General features: G+C 42.2%; 3 protein-coding genes and 1 long non-coding RNA gene across 7 annotated transcripts; 1 reads left to right on the forward strand and 3 right to left on the reverse strand.

The window, feature by feature from the left end:
• Window positions 1-3,632: 3,632 nt before the first annotated feature.
• On the reverse strand, window positions 3,633-4,457 carry LOC135596476 (serine carboxypeptidase-like 35). The gene is made up of 3 exons (XM_065088521.1): window positions 4,279-4,457; window positions 4,061-4,156; window positions 3,633-3,972 (listed from the first exon to the last, which is right to left on the reverse strand). Exons 1-3 carry the CDS (start codon window positions 4,455-4,457, stop codon window positions 3,678-3,680), a joined length of 570 nt encoding a protein of 189 aa, XP_064944593.1. The 3' UTR covers window positions 3,633-3,677.
• LOC135596478 (serine carboxypeptidase-like 35) lies at window positions 4,454-5,753 on the reverse strand. The gene is made up of 5 exons (XM_065088522.1): window positions 5,516-5,753; window positions 5,340-5,447; window positions 5,062-5,250; window positions 4,902-4,987; window positions 4,454-4,735 (listed from the first exon to the last, which is right to left on the reverse strand). Exons 1-5 carry the CDS (start codon window positions 5,727-5,729, stop codon window positions 4,454-4,456), a joined length of 879 nt encoding a protein of 292 aa, XP_064944594.1. The 5' UTR covers window positions 5,730-5,753.
• Window positions 5,754-6,347: 594 nt separating this feature from the next.
• LOC135597418 (uncharacterized) lies at window positions 6,348-15,122 on the forward strand. Of its 2 annotated transcripts, none has more exons than XR_010481247.1 (3): window positions 6,348-6,636; window positions 12,839-13,566; window positions 13,968-15,122. It is a non-coding gene; the product is annotated as an uncharacterized LOC135597418 (long non-coding RNA). The 2 variants fall into 2 exon arrangements; XR_010481248.1 differs by having other exon boundaries at window positions 14,066-15,122.
• Window positions 10,493-14,727, reverse strand: LOC103971673 (uncharacterized). 3 transcript variants are annotated; one of them, XM_065090338.1, is made up of 7 exons: window positions 14,587-14,727; window positions 14,181-14,343; window positions 13,339-13,553; window positions 13,030-13,207; window positions 12,871-12,956; window positions 12,456-12,547; window positions 10,493-11,098 (listed from the first exon to the last, which is right to left on the reverse strand). In XM_065090338.1, exons 1-7 carry the CDS (start codon window positions 14,601-14,603, stop codon window positions 10,815-10,817), a joined length of 1,035 nt encoding a protein of 344 aa, XP_064946410.1. In that variant the 5' UTR covers window positions 14,604-14,727; the 3' UTR covers window positions 10,493-10,814. The 3 variants fall into 3 exon arrangements, with proteins under 3 accessions (XP_064946410.1, XP_009384030.2, XP_064946411.1); XM_009385755.3 differs by having other exon boundaries at window positions 13,030-13,216; XM_065090339.1 differs by lacking the exon at window positions 10,493-11,098 and adding an exon at window positions 11,740-11,969 and having other exon boundaries at window positions 13,030-13,216.
• Window positions 15,123-16,115: the final 993 nt, after the last annotated feature.

Consider the following 16,115-nt stretch of genomic DNA (forward strand, 5'->3'; position numbering starts at 1 on the left):
TATCGAAGCACCCCGCGTCACTCAAAACGTAGATTAAATCATAAACATATATCAAGTAGTTTCATCATCAAAATACGAGATTCAACATAAATGACATAAGAAATATTTTAGAGCATATCAAAGAACAAATACGAAACAGAAACTCAAACGTCGTATTTGATATTGTATTCATTTTATTCTTATCCAAAGCACATATAGAAACATATAACCAAAACTTTGGATATCATATCAAATATACATAAGTACATAACCAAAGCTCTGGATATTATATCAAATACATATAAAGTGAAGTAGGATCATACATAATATGGTCCATTCATTTCTAGATGACTACCAAACATAAGTCTCCCATGTTTGGGAGCTCCATCCACTTACGTTTTAGTAAAGTCAAAGGAGGCTGGCAGAGCATCGCGGGCTCTAGCATAACTCCCTTTGTTATTTCTAGTAAAGATTCACATTACCTCACAAACACCTAAGTATAAAAGGACATCGTAAACAATAAAATTGGCACATATTAGAAACACATACGGAATAACAAAACGTACATGTGCCTTTAGGATCCAATACAATACAAATATAATCTTTTTCAAATATATTAAAATTTAAAAGAAAAGAAAAATAAGATTATACGAGGATTTTGGCACATATCAGAAGCACATACGGAACAATGCAATATAGATGTGCCCATACGAAGCAATGCGATATGATATAAATTTTACATAATAGATTTTAAGTATATAAATAATTTAAAAATAAGAGTATATAAGAATTTAAAGTATTAATATAAAATATAAATGAAGAAAGAATGCCAGATGAAATCAATTTTCGGAGAGATGAAATAAGAATAAGCGAAATCGACCAAAGCTTAATTCTAACCGAATTTGAGAGATACATTGAATAAATAATTTAAATTATCAATTATAATCTAATTTACTCAAAGAATATGTTATTAGAAAGATATTTTAATATACTTTCAGATAAAATAAGTTTAATATGAATCGAAGTTTCTAATAAAGGGTTACAAATGATTTGGTAACCAAAGGTTAGAGAACAAAATATCTATTTTATAGAATTTATATGGTCAGATTCAATAAACAACTGGATAGATACTTTTACACCAAATATTTCAATCTAGATATTGAAAGAAAAATCTATGAGTCTAATTTCCAACAAAGTGAATTTTGCATAAATCAAAATTTCCAACAGAGACTTATAAGTAATTTAATATCAAAAATTAGAAATTTCGATCCCTATTTTATAGAATCTATAGGGTCATTTGAAATAGAAGTTTAGATAGACAAATTTACTCTACATTCTTCGAATAATCTATCAAAAGAAAGGTTTACGAGTCTATATTCAGATAATTGATAATTGTGTTAGCATCAATGCAAATGTAAAGTGATATGGGGCGAGCAATAATAAGGTCGGTGACATTCCTCGTGAAGGCGGGTGACGTTACGGTGAGAGCGAACTTTATCGTTGTCGAAGGTAGTTAGGCAACTATGTCGGTGTTGATGCTTGCAATGCTAGTTGATGCCTATAATGGTAATATTCACCACCATCGAGGTCATCCGCCTTCGAACATTAAAATTATCATTTTACCTTTTGTTTTCATGTTTCTATCGGTAAAACTAGCATCATTAGGATAAATCAGATTTAGATGTTTTACTTTTGTAACTATAAAAATGTTAATATAATATTTTAAAATGTAGGGACCGAAATGCTAAAACTAGCTAACTATATGGAGTAATATATAATTAGCTTTAGACATATACTATTACTATAAATAATAAAAAAATAAAATAAAATAAAATATATTAATATTGACAATAAGAAGAGGTAGAAAAATAGATATTAAAAGTATAAATAGATAGAATCCATGTAGATTATTAGGTTTTAATATGAAAATACAATGAAGGTAAGGGGCTAAATGTAAAAAAAGTATATTTGAGGGTGTTAAAAAGCAAAAGAAATTAGAGTCACCGACGGGAGGGTGTGACGATTCACACGATGTCACCTATACCTTTAGGGCGAGCATCCTCTCCCTCGAAAGAAGAGGCCCGACCTTATCCCTCTCTAGAAATAGTAATGATCTTCTTGCTCATTCTTGATTCTACTCACATATTGTTTCTCATTCCTAAGTAATTATAATTATTCGATGATGGAAGTTTACATAAGACGCTCTGATTGAGTCAGTTCAAAAAATGTCATCAAAAGGGGGACTTGATCATACTACACTGAGTGTAACCCTAATCCCCGTCAATTGTACTCGTCGGCAAAGCCTCCTCATTGCAAAAGGGAGTATAACTTGGTATAGAGAAACACCTCTTAAAGTGTTCGATAAAAGTGGGACGATTGACTGTAAATTATGAAGGACTATATTTCTTACTTTCTCATGGGAGTGATGAATCAGGGGAGTCACTTCTAAAATTCATAGATAATTAGTTTCATATAACATAATAATGAGTATTAATGATGATTGCTTGCTTAAACAATTTACCTTTATTATCTTCCACATCCGGAGAGTATTTTTATAAAAGAATATCTCAATGCTCTTTCAAGAGTAGTAGTAAATTATATGTTTCGCACATAAGATTATGTTATGAACCAAAAATTGAAATATATTACCCAATGAAAGATTCAATGAAGACAAAAGAACTGCAAGTAAAATTGTGATAGTTGCAGTTTGATGTGCCATTCAGGAACGCTTGATTCCATCAGTCAACATAACAACAAGCATATTCACAGATCGGACGTGTCTCATAATGAATGCATCTGTATCTCTCTTTTGATTTCACATCTGTTATTGTTTACAATATTGTTAGGCATCCATGTCATGTATATGTTTCGACTTTTCATAGAAACCTAAACCCGGATTTATCACGGATAAACTTCTAAACAGGATGTTTGATGTAATGCTTATGTATGTCCGTATCTTTTGGTATGTTTATGTTTTGCACAGCATGTAGAGGGACGGTCGAAGGCTTAATAGTCTCATTTTAGTTGGGTTTGATAGCCGCTTTAGGCTTGTAAATAAAGATTGTGTCATGTGGACATTTGTCAGAGATTTTCGATCTGTAGTGGATCATTTTGACCCTTCGTTGTGTAACTGTTAAGAGCTTAAAAAGTCTATTTGTAATTTGCATTGTCTATAAAGTATTTCCTAGAATGTTTGTTTGTGGATCCCGAGTGAGGTGTTCTTTTTAACCCATTTTATCTTTTGTAGGTCCTAAAGGACCATAGGAGATTGACATTTACGGACGGACACATAAGGGTGCTGCATGACTTAGGTAAAACCAGCTAAGTCGGTAACATTATGTTGGCAGCATATGTATCACATTTTCTTTCGCATCCTTCTTGTGGTGATGCTAAACGATCTGAAACGATCTGCACTGCCAATTCTGAATTGTCATGAAGTTGGGCACCCTTGTTATTTTTTTGTTTTTATGCTAATTGATCTGTTCATCCGATCTTTGCTTTAAATTTTTAGGCTGGTAGAAAGGAGATCAAAGAAGTGAGACAAGTTCTGCAAGGAACGGAGCGGAAAGAGCTTGAACCGCTGTTCTTCTGTACTTTGCACCATTCGAATGTCTGAACGAAGGACACTACATTGCTACTATCACGCCGAATATTTCTACAATCTCGTCTTGGTTTATCGTCGACGGAGACACAGGATTTCAGTGCATTGTGTCTTTGCTTTGGGTATCTTTGAAGGGCATAGGCTCCCCCTTCAAGAAGTTGGAGATGAGAGCGAGTCCGCGGCCAGGAGAGAAAGCCGGCACCATGTGCCCGGCCCCTCGGACAGTGATGAACGTCAACCCCTCCGTGTACTCCACCATCCACCCGGCCACCTGAGCCTCATAGTACCACTTCTTCCAGCCACCCCACTTGTCCCACGCCTTCTCGGAGAGATTCATCTTGTTGATGCTCCGCCTCATCACCGGAATCGTCACACGTCCATCGGTGTCACCGCTGTCCCATGTTGCACGATCACAGCTTTCAGCATTTTGTAAGAGGTTCATTTACAAGATGGAGGCGGCGGTGGGTTTGAAGTCAATACCTATAGATCCACATGCGGTAGCCTGCATCTATCAACTTACGAAGCAACGGAAGAACTGTCGGCACCGTCTGGTTGTAAGCATTATGTACGTCCATGCTGCACCAACCAAAGTAGAAATCTTATATCTGTGTCAAGAATTAATAGGTTTTTCTCCTTGCAAATTGTAGGAGCAGAACGAAAAATGAATCTTGAAGAAGCATGAAATGAAATGATTGAACCTGCAAAAGGAGTATGGATAGGGTAGACGAGTGAGGTTGGCATGTAGAGCTCTCTGCACATCCTCCCGGCTAAGATACACCTCTGCATTGTCAGTCGAGCATGGATCATACCCAGTTGCCTCCGTCGCCAGTCCGCTTCCTATCTCCTGAATCCCAAACCATAATGTCGTGTTACTCATCGCCTAAATATACTGGCAGTATCCAGTGGAGCAAGGGAAAAACATACGTTCTTAATGGTGTTGAACTTGGAGCATGTCGGGGAATAGATGCCAAACATAATATCCGAGAAGCTATCTTCGACCTCATATACCAACTCAGGGCAGTTGCTGCCTGGTACTGGTGTGCATGCAGTGGTTGCAGCCTGGTACAAATTGTCTGATATATATCCATTTTTCCAAGCAAAGTCTATGGTTGCAATTCTTAGCTCTTCTTCGACATCAATCAATGGATTGCCAATCTACAAGATCACAGACGGAAAGGGAACAAGATTGACATGGTTAAACATGCTAATTTTTCTGCAGTTCTTGATTGACATGGTTATCTGCACATCTGCTTTTCGACTGCCAGAAATCTGCAAGCTAGTCGAATATAGAAAGCACTATAACTGAAATTTGATGTCTTACCATAAGGCCTTTAAGATTAATGTACGAGTCCTTGGCTCCTTTGTTTCTTTCATCAATGACCTCTGCTAGTTGTGGTGCATAATGCCCTGTAAATGATTATCCAGAACAATATTCGATCACTTATCTTTACTGAAAACAGCTATTGTGTTGTTTGATGTACCAGCATAGCTTTCTCCGACGAGGTACAACTCCTGAGACTTGAAGTCGGGATGCTTGAGAAACCAGTAAATGAGGAAAGCATGTGTGTCTTCTGCGGTTATCTGATCGTTCAGGTTCTTTGCATCCGATGAGCTATCGGAGTAGGAGAATCCCACTCCTACCGGAGAATCCAGGAACAGGAGATTGGCGACTGCAACGGTAAGGATGAAAGATAACTCGAGCTGCAGTGCAGAACATGTGTATCATGAAAAGAAGGTACGATTACAGTATCACGCTTGCCTTTGTTCCATGCGTACGGGTTGAACCTGAGGCCAGAGCCCTCATCTGTGACGAGGAAGGGACCAACCTCACTGATAGCTCCACCAGCAACAGATGAGCATCCAGGACCTGCAAATTTGGGTAAGTAATGATGGGCATTACTTTCATCCGATATGAGATAATTGGCGACTGCTAACCTCCATTGAGCCACAAGACCAAGGGCTTTGTGGCGGGTGCTTCCATGGCCTCGAAGAACCAGTAAAACAGAGATCTATGCTCACTTACGCTCACGTAGCCAGCATAGTGCTTGAAATTTACCGACGGCTGTCCCGGAAGTCCGACAACCAAATCAGTCTCCCCCGAGGGATGCAGTCTTCGCATCCGAGTGCCCTCTATCGACACAGCTGCCATCAAGAACACCAGCACATAAGACAATGCCATCATTGACACCCCCGTATTCTTGCCACCTGCTGTCTAAGCTTGCTCGCTCCATCTATAAAGGGTGGAAGAAACAACAGGAGAACCTAATTTCCGATGACAGGTATTGGCGCCTCTTCTCGACATGCGTTATGTAACAGATGAAACTAAAATCCCTATATTTAGTGTTGCCGCAATGCCTTTGCTGAAAGCAGCCATTTGCATTGGAGGTGTTGTTGCTACGTTGGTTATCAGCAAAATGACCTTTAATAGAACATCTTTCGATTAGGGATTACAACATATTATATATTTTTAGTATCTGTGTCTGCTTGATCTACTTAAGGTATGCTTGAATTAAGTATTATTCATGATTTATCATGAGCTAATAGCTTTGTTGTAATCATCTCAGATTTGAACCCGTCCTGAACCCGGTCCGAGCTCGAATTGACCGAATTTGATCCGCACCCGGAGTGAACGTTCCAGATCAATGGGCATCTTATTGATCAGGCCCATTTCAAGTTCTAATTGGGTCGGGTCCAGCGCAAAGCTTCGAGTCGGATCCTAATCGACCCTTTATATACCGCCCGTGTAAGTTTTGTTCCTTGGGGTTTGGGGATGGTTGGATGGGTTGCCACTCACCTTTGACGCCGAAGCAGATAGTCGCCGCCGTGTGCATCTTCGCCGCCGGCGTCGCCATCTTCGCCGCCGGAGCTCACCTCTCCTACGTCAACGTCGGTCCCCAGCGGGCCCGCACCCTCGCCCGCGACGAGTTCGTGAGGGAGCACTTCCGCAAGAAGTACGGGTCCGGCGAGTAGGCCCCCTCCGCTCCCTGTGCCTGCGGATCCCCTCTGATCGCTGACCTCTCGACATGGGTGGCTCAGATTCCGTCTCCATAGTCTCGGTACCTTATCTTGATCCCTGATCTTTTTATTGCTCTCTCGATCTTCTTTCACCAGCTATCTCTTGGTTGCTTCTGTTTATGGATCTCTTTTAATTGTTTTTGTGAACGCAAGGATCATAAGATCCTTATCGTAATCGCCATAGTTGGGTGGTGAATTATATATTCTGCATAAATCTTGCAATTGCACTGCATTGGTGTTGTTTTTAGTTTTGCTTCTTTTATAGATGGTATATGCCACTAACACAATTGATGAAATTTGAGTGCTAGTGAGATAATTTAAGCTTCATTAATCTTAAAGCCGATAATGGCTGGATCACCTCATAAGGTCGTAATGCAGACCATAGTTATAAAATCCGTATTGGACCAACTGGATATATAATTAGACCCTCGACTACTCTTGTAATACCCCTATTGTCCCAGGTCGTGACAAATCAAAAGTGACCTAGTAAACAAGATCCCTTGGATGTGGTTAGAGGCCATGTCATGACGCCTGGTTAAGCCTCATGAGCACCGTGATAGGATTTTATTTTGGGTTAGTCTGATCCTTCGCGAGGACGTGAAGACCCAAAGTGAGAGAGATTGTAAAACATTGGTAGTGCATATCAAAAGTTGAATGATACTAGAACTTTGGGTTTAGACATTTTAAATCAGTGGATACGTGATGACTTGGGAGGCTACTTAAACCTCGTGAGCACCATGATACGATTTAATTCCGGGCTAGGCTAATCCTTGACAATGACATCAAGCCCTAAATTTAAGAAAGATTCTTGTTAGTGAACCTTTACGCCATGGTCGAGGTGTCAGCATGGTTCGGTCCAATCTCGGATGTGCAAGGTTGCCCACGCGGATGCTCAGGTGGTGGAAGCAAGCGTCGGGTCGGGTTGAGTGTGAGCCTCGTCTCCCGAGTGCGGTCTTCTCCCTTGGCGAGTGGCCTACTTCTTCGTCGCCAGGCTCCTGTGCACAGGCCGAGGTCAGGAGGAGGATTTCCCACCTCGATCCCTCTGAAGGTTAAGTTAGTATTAAGTGAAGTAAGAGGGAGTTGAATGCTTAAAGTTCTCCCCCTGATGCCGATCAGGGGGTCGACTTTTATACCTGCGAACGAGGATCGATCGTACGTGATCTGTTAATGGCGGTCGACTCCTCAGGCAGCTGGCTTGTACCTCCCGTGCGAGCGCCGATCGACCTGCACGGATCTATGCCGCGGGGCATCGTTCCGAACTTTCCGAAGCAGCTTTGTGTTATGCGGCATCATCTCGTATGACCTTGGACAACGCGGGAACAGGTGGTCGCCCCATCTGAGTCCGAGGTGTCACGTCGACGTAATGCACCATATTAGCCTTGAGGCTCCGCGTTGGCACTGATGTGGAGACTAACTGTTGCCATGGGGTTCCTCATGAATGGGCTCGGGTTCCTCCCCCCCCCCCCCTCCCCCAAAAGAGGCATGCCTTGGGTTCCTCATGAATGGGCTCGGGGCATGGCTTGGTGCCTTTTGCTAGCTGGGTCGACCGTCATGCTAGGATTGGTGATTCGGTCATTGGTTGACCGTGAACTTCTATTCGGAAGCTGGACTAGTTGAGTGACATAACTCGGGGACTGGGCTGGCCGAGCAACACTACTCGGTTATAGGATTGGCTGAGCAACACCGCTCCGGCACATGACTAGCCGAGCAATACTACTCGGGCACTGACTTGGTCGAGCACACTGCTCGGGCACTGGGTACTGGACTGGTCCAGCAACACTACTTGGGCACATGATTGGTCGAGTGACGTGGCTCAAGCATTGGGCTAGTGGAGCAACACTACTCGGGCTTAGGACTGGCCGAACAATGCTGCTCAGGCACAGGTTTGGCCGAGCAACATTACTCGAACATCAAACTGGCCGCAAGCCATAGCTCGGGCATCAGAGTGGCCGCGATGCGTGGTTCGAGCATTGGACTGATCGCGACGTGTGGTTTGGGCATTGGATTGGCCACGACATGACTCGGACATTAGACTAGCCACGAGCCGTGGCTTGGACATTGGACTAGCCGCGAGGCATGGCTCGGGCATTAGATTGGTCGAGACGTGACTCGAACATTAGATTGGCCGCGAGGTGTGGCTCGGGCATCGGATTGGCCGCGAGGTGTGGTTCAGGCATTAGACTGGCCGCGACGCGTGGCTCGAGCATTGGACTAGCCGAGACATGACTCAGACATTAGATTAGCTACGAGGCATGGCTCGGACATTGGATTGGTCGAGATGCGACTCAGACATTAGACTGACCGCGAGGCGTAGCTCGGGCATTGGACTAGCCGAGACGTGACACAGACATTGTTTGGCAGAGATGCACAACTCGGGTGCTGTTTAGCCAAGGTGCACAACTCGGACACTGTTTGGTCGAGGTGCACAACTCTGGTACTGTCGTATAGGGTCATCTGGGCCCGGAAGGTGCAGACGTGTTCTGTTGGATCAGAGCCACCATCATAGGCCTCCAACGTCGGGAGGCGAAAGTTGAGGGGGATAGACTTGTCCTGAATTTCTTGGGCGAAGGGGGACCCAACCGAGGTACTTTCTACGAGCTCCTTCTTGGATTTATGGAATTCCCTTTGAACCTCGTCCAGGTGCTGATTCACCAACTGCAACTGGGCCCGGAATGAGTCGTCCATCAAGTCGGATGATAAGGTGTTGGCTTCGAAGAAGGTCGAGGCAGCGTGTCTGGGCACAGAGATGTTGTGCTCTGTCGTTGGCCTTGGGTGTCCCAATTGCTCCCTAGTTGGGGGGTGGGCATCTGGAGCCAGAGCTGGCTGGTCGACTGGGGTGGCATTATGAGGTGTAGGGATGAGCGTAGGTTGGATCACAAGCGACGATCGTGAGGGGAGAACTGTCTGCTGAGCTAGCTGGGGTATAAGGGGTGTGATGGTCTGCATTATCCCAACTAACGCTTGCACCTGGTGGATGAGGTTGAGGAATGCCTCGGCTGAGACAGCAGGCTGCCCCATGATGGTCTCGGGATCATTGAACAGTTGCCAATAGCGGCTCGGGGTCGCGGTCGAGGTATTCCCTTCTAGGCTCGGAGGAAGTGGGAGTTGCCCTCCAAACCCGAAGGTCGGGTGAGTCGGGGGTGGCTCTTCTCTGGGACGCTCTCCCGGGTTGCTCGGATGGGGGCGCTCGTGCGACATCGGGTCCTTCCTCTAGCACCAACTTAACCTTCGAAGGGGTCGAGTCGGGAAATCTCCCTCCCGACCTCGGCCTATGTACAGGAGCCTGGCAATGAAGAAGCAAGTCACTCCCCAAGGGAGAAGACCGCACTCGGGAGACGAGGCTCAAACTCAACTCGACTCGACGCTCGCTTCCACCACTTGAGCATCCGCGTGGGCAACCTTGCGTATCCGGGATTAGACCGAGCCATGCTGACACCTCGGCCATGGCGTAAAGGCTCACTAACAATTATAATACATCAATAGTCCATATTAAAGGTTGAATGATATTAGGACTTTGGGTTTATACATTTTGGATCAATAGGCATGTTATGACATGGAGGCTGGTTAAACCTCATGAGCACCTTAATAGGATTTGATTCTAGGTTAAGCAAATCCTTGACGAGGACATCAACCGATAAACTTGAGATTATAATATATCAGTAGTCCATATCAAAAGTTGAATGAAATAAGAACTTTGAGTTTAGACTTTTTGGATTAGTGGCTTAGGCTCAATAAGTTGATGGATCAGTTGTCTCATCAGACCACATCGTGACAAATGATCTTAGAACCAACCTAATAGTGGATATGGTGAGGGTCTCTGGTAGAAAAAGATTATACATGGATGTTCTTGAGGACATAACATGATAGATTACAGTGATAAGATTGGTGTACAATTAATTGAACAAAACATAATTCCTCCCAACAAAGATTAAATAGTTGAAAGCAGGCTATATAGCATCTCTGCCTCTACATAAGGTTCCACATTCAACAAGCTTTTGCATGCTTAAAAAGTTCTGCCATGGTTTTTTAAGTCCACAAAATGCACTTTATATAAAAGTAAAAGCGCTAGTTCTATTTACAAAAAGATTAAATTTTGGAACCACAGTCAAACAGTTTATGTTTGCCTCCATTCCATTCCTCCTCTCTATTATCCTCAACATATTAAGATACTGAGCTCTGAGCCATCATGAGCTGCTGCAGCAAGCTGTAAAAATGTGTTCTACCAACAGGGGAGGCACCTCATGCTCATGCAGTGAGTGGTAAAAAAGTTGAAATCATGGTGTTGGGCTTTAAGCTGCTTGAGCCATGAGTTGGCGGCGCTAAAGAGGGAGTTGATTCTTTCGTGGTCTCCTGATTCAAATGATGTCCAAAGACTCCCTTGAAGTTTGTAGGTCGCTAGACCAAATGGAGGAAGGGATATGTGGTTCTTTTTCTCAGATTTTGTTCCATTCTTTCCGGCTCTGGTAAAGCCCAGATCATTTGCCATGCTCCCCTTTATATATTCTGTAAGGGCATTGTGGAAACAGATGACTGTCAAAAAAATATAGATTGTAACAGCTTAATATTCATGTCAATTATGACATGAAATAAAAGAAAACTTCGAAGAGTATATTTCATGTCAATTGTGTCATAAGCTAACTAATTCATGATAAAAGTTTTCTTTGAAGAAGTAAACCATCATATAATCCTTTTCGATGTCCACCTCAAGATAGATTAGAGTTTACTTCAATACTAGGCTCCAAGGTATCTATTCCGTGGATTTGACAGATAAGGGCGTGCCTATAAGAATTGGCAACTCACACTGGTACATAGATTGGACCAGTTTATTTGCAACAACAACTCATCTAAATAAACCATTGCTAATTACTTGTTTATTCTAGAATAGACACAGATGGCTCAGAACTACTATAAAGTTTACTTAAGAAACCTTCAAATTTTCTCAAAAAAGAAAAAAAATAATCAAAGAAAACTGAAATTAGAAATCTCACTGCATGTTTGCATCCTGAGAAGCATCAAGATCCAAAATGTTAGGGTTTGAAGCATGCATGAAGTGTATAAATATGTTGTCATGTGTCGTCCATAGAGTGTATGTTTCATCAAACATGAGATATTTGCATCGTGTTAGGAAAGGAAGATTCAAAAAGGGGAAGTAATAGATAATCCTTTTTTTTATTTAACCCTTCATTTTATTTGCATTCAACAACTTGTATGACAAAGTAGAGAAGTTTCGATGTCTAATTTTGTAACATGTGTCACGTTTATTAATATACAAAATACCGCTCAAGAAGATAGGTGATGAAATCATGATTCCAAATTTAAGGTATCAAAGCTCTAGTGGAGATTCCAAAAGGGTGCCACCACTTATGCAAGATTCCTGCAGTCAAGGCACATGTCATGTGTATCAACATCACAAGAACCAATGCTTATAGCATGCATCATACGAATATATCAAACTTTGTAGGTAGGCATTCTTGTATTTTCTTTTTTTAGGTGGAAGGGGATTATACCTCATGTATTTATGACATATTAACAGAATATGACAATATAGGCTTGCTTTGATCATCTATCGCTGTGATCAGGAATGACCAAGATAGAAAGTTAACCAAAACCAACCTCCGCATTTCTAAGTTTAAACCAGCTTAAAAAGCAATCAGACTCTTACCTTCTTGTTCATATTTTAGTTAATTGGTTCCCCAAAAGTCCAATAGTCTAGTTAAATTTGGGTCACCATCAATTCACTTGAAAATTTTAAGTTTCAAATGTAGCTAGGTTTAAAAACACTGGAATTATTTTAAATTTGACATGAAAGATTGTAACTGGGGACATCGGATAGAGAGCTAAAACTATCATAAACACATACCTTGAAACAACGAAGACAATGAGTGATAGGTTAAGAAGCATACGGACAGCTCCTTCACACTTGGTGTGGTTGGGATATGATAAATAGGATACCTGTTTGACAAGAGGAAAGTTGAATTTTATATACAAAAAATCTTCATTGTTAACTCTAGTGGTTTGAGAAAAATATAGTAGTAAAATACAAAACAATAAGAAAGTCCTCTGCTTTGGCTGTTGGAAAAAAAAAAAGACAAGTATCTCCAAATCAAAGACTAGAAATCCAAGACATGTTTTGTTATCGACCTTTATGAAGAAGCCATCACAATTTTCAAATCTTGGTTATGGATTTAGTAACTGTTGCTAAAAAATTACAAGATTATGAGTAACCTTGTATTTTTCTAACAGGAGATGAGAAAGAAAACGGAGGTCAGGCATACCAGGCTACCGACAACCAACTCGCAGGTGACAGCTCTGTACTCTTAAAAGAAGTCAGGCCAGGGTAAGTCTGAGCTAATTCAAGTACCTACGAAACGAAAATAAGGAAGCATGAAATCACAGATATTTTGATGGAGAAACAGCTCAAGCACACAACCTACCTTGTCAAGAAGGGGTATCCTTCCGTAAGGAGAACAACTCTCGAAGAACTCAAAGTATAAGTGCCTCGCGTGCTCGCTAGTTCGCCACTCATTCCCATTACCTAAGTCGAAGCCCTGAGATGCAGCATCCAAACCAGCCAGCGTCTTGTACTCACTATCACTACAAGATTTGTTCCCACTGGTCTCCCTGACATTATTATTAACGCAATAGAGAATGTAATGTAATCTAACTCTATTTGCAGGTCTCAAAGTTGTGATGTGATTATCTAAATGTATAGCTGTTACAGTAGATGAGAATGAATCAGAAACCTGGAAGCAGCAGTAGCTTTGTGGGTGTATATCTGAACTCCAGATAGGTATGGCACATAATACTGGATTATCGTTGTCTCATCGTGTAGGCACACCGGAACGCTGGCACCGTAGGCGCTCCATTCATAGTACTGCTCCCACAAGTCTCCGAGGACGAAGAACTCTTCGACGCTGTCCTTTCCGGTCAGTTGCTCTTGCACAGCTCGACAACCTGACTGTAATTATCAGGCAAGAACCATATATTTTCTTTTTTTTTGCAACAGAGAAAGATATTTCGGATCATAAGAACAGATGATAGTTTTCTTACTTTGAGACTGATAACATAAGAACCTCTCTGAATGTGTACATAAATGCTACGGAACTTATGATTTCACAAGAAAAATGTCTTCAAGTTAATTATACATTTAATTACTTTGCTAGCAAGAAAAATTAAAGGTAAATTGGAGCATGAATCTCTCTGCAGTCATCATCAATTACTTTCAAACTGAAAAATGTTCTTGATGGTACATAAAATTCTCTACTCTATAGCCGGACTGGAAATTGATTGCAAATGTACTAATGATTTCACACATTCAAATGGCCAGAGAAGGTGTTGAGCTAACCTTCAAACTAAATCCTTGATTTAGCAGATGTGAGCATAGATGAACTGCTGCTATCACTTACAACAAAGTTCATTCACCACCGTCCGTATGTACTTTGATATCTTAAGTTCGATAGATATGAACAGTTACTAGAGGAAGCAGTAAAGGAAGTGAAGACGCCGAAATAAAAGAAAGGAGCAGACGATGCGAAAGTATGAAGAATACTGGTCAAAGAAAGAGAGGAGGAAGAAAAAGAGAGACCTTGGGAAGCTTGTGGCACGGCACGGAAGGAGTTGTGGAGTCGAGGAAACTCTGCAGGTTGGAGCGGCCTCGCCGACAGTTGTTGGCCATCGCTGTATGTTCCTTTTTACTCCCTTCGATGTCGCTTCTGTGCAACCGTTGCTCTCCCTTTGCCTTCCAATCTCTTTTTTCCAGGTAAACAAGAAGAAGAGAATAAGCAGAAACCGAGGCGAAGAAGAAGGGCGAGGTCAGAACAAGGGCTCTGCTCTGAGATGAGGGCAGAAGAGAGGCGACGGAGAGGGGTAGGGATGCGGGTGGGAGTGGGAGTGGGCAAATCCCAAGTGACCTCGGCGCTCGCTTTCAATGCTCATCCCACCATTCCGATATGGAAAGTTGACTCCTTTTACGGAATTAAAGTGTTATCTACCTTGAGATCTGGTTCATTCAACCCGAGCCAACGCAGGGCGAACACAAAGAAGGAACCGAAGCGGAGGGGTTGAACGCACGAACGCTCGGAGGAGCCTGAAGAGGTCAGCGAAGCGCGAACATTGGGAAAGCCTCGCCCTTTTCGAGCTCTTCTGCTCCCGCTAACATCCCCCTTCGGCTTCCAAGCAAAATTGCGTCTTCTGCCGCTTCTGCGGTGGAAGAATCAGAGGATATGGAACATAAAAGGAGTGTCCTTTAAGAGAGAGAGACAGAGAGAGAGAGCAGAAGAGAGGACAGGAAGACGGGAAGTGTTTGGCAGCCAGCGGACGCTTCGCCGCGTGGTGTCTTTACACAAATCGGTTTTCGTTCGCCTCTGCCGCATCCTTGTCGCCTGTCTCTCTCTCTCTCTCTCTCTGGAGTAACTATGGTTTGGCACTTGCTGACTTCTCTTACCTCCACTCTCTCGCCTCTTTCTGTGGATTAGAGACACCAACTATGGTTTAACTCTCATCTCCTCTTATACTCTCTGTTATCATATCCTCCTCTCCCCCAAATGTCTATCATCATCTCACTGACTTTCTTGATCATTCGATGCTCGACAGACGTCAAATCCTATACATACTCGGTTCGAATTTCCTCTCTCGAGAGTCATCTCGATATGGGTATGAATTGGAGATGTGGGTTTGGAGTGCGTCAAAAGTCAAAAGACCAAAGCAAAGTCACAGGAGAAATGAGGGTGAAGGGATGGCTCATCATAAATGAGTGATCCCAATGTGGACATTTGAATTTTTCTTTGTAACCCATGAGATTGATTGATGGGTATTTGTATAATTGGATTGGCAAAATAAATGGGATTGATTCCGACAAGTCCATTGGACGAAAGAAAGAACACGAGACCTGATGAGTTAGGTCTTATTAAATCGATTGGGCCAAAAGAAGATTTGTATACAGATTTAGCATTCGATTTCATATATAAATTCTCTTTTACTTTTCACTCGACATCTTATACATGATGAAATAAATGATAGTATAATAAGACTGCATCATGATATGATCAGTATATTTAAGATGTTGATTCGATGGTGACGTATCAGACATTACTTGTACGTAAATAAATGCTTGAAAGTTCATCCAATAAATTGGAGTAAATAATCATATGACTACTATTCAACTAATCCAATGCAAATCGTGTGTCACCTTCTTTAGGACTTTTCTTTTACCACGTGTCATGTTCTCGTAACTCCTTAGCCTTCGACTTCAATTAGAGGCGTTTAAATGGTGAAGACGACAGAGACGAGCCGAGAGTGGAAGGCTTGGCAGAAAAATAAAAGATGGTCATCACCGCTTCTCGAGTACGTAGTCAACGAGGAATCACAGATTTGGTGGTCAAAAACCTTGGGTATTTTTTTACTGGGTGATATCTGTAATGCGCTTGCATGCGGTGTTACATGCAGCAAAAAGACCGTAGATGATTATTGTGAATAAGAAGAGTGATGACGAGAGATGAGGGTTGCTTTACGTTTGTGTTGG

This window comes from Musa acuminata, chromosome BXJ1-11 (genome assembly GCF_036884655.1).
Source record: "Musa acuminata AAA Group cultivar baxijiao chromosome BXJ1-11, Cavendish_Baxijiao_AAA, whole genome shotgun sequence".
Taxonomy (NCBI): Eukaryota; Viridiplantae; Streptophyta; class Magnoliopsida; order Zingiberales; family Musaceae; genus Musa; species Musa acuminata.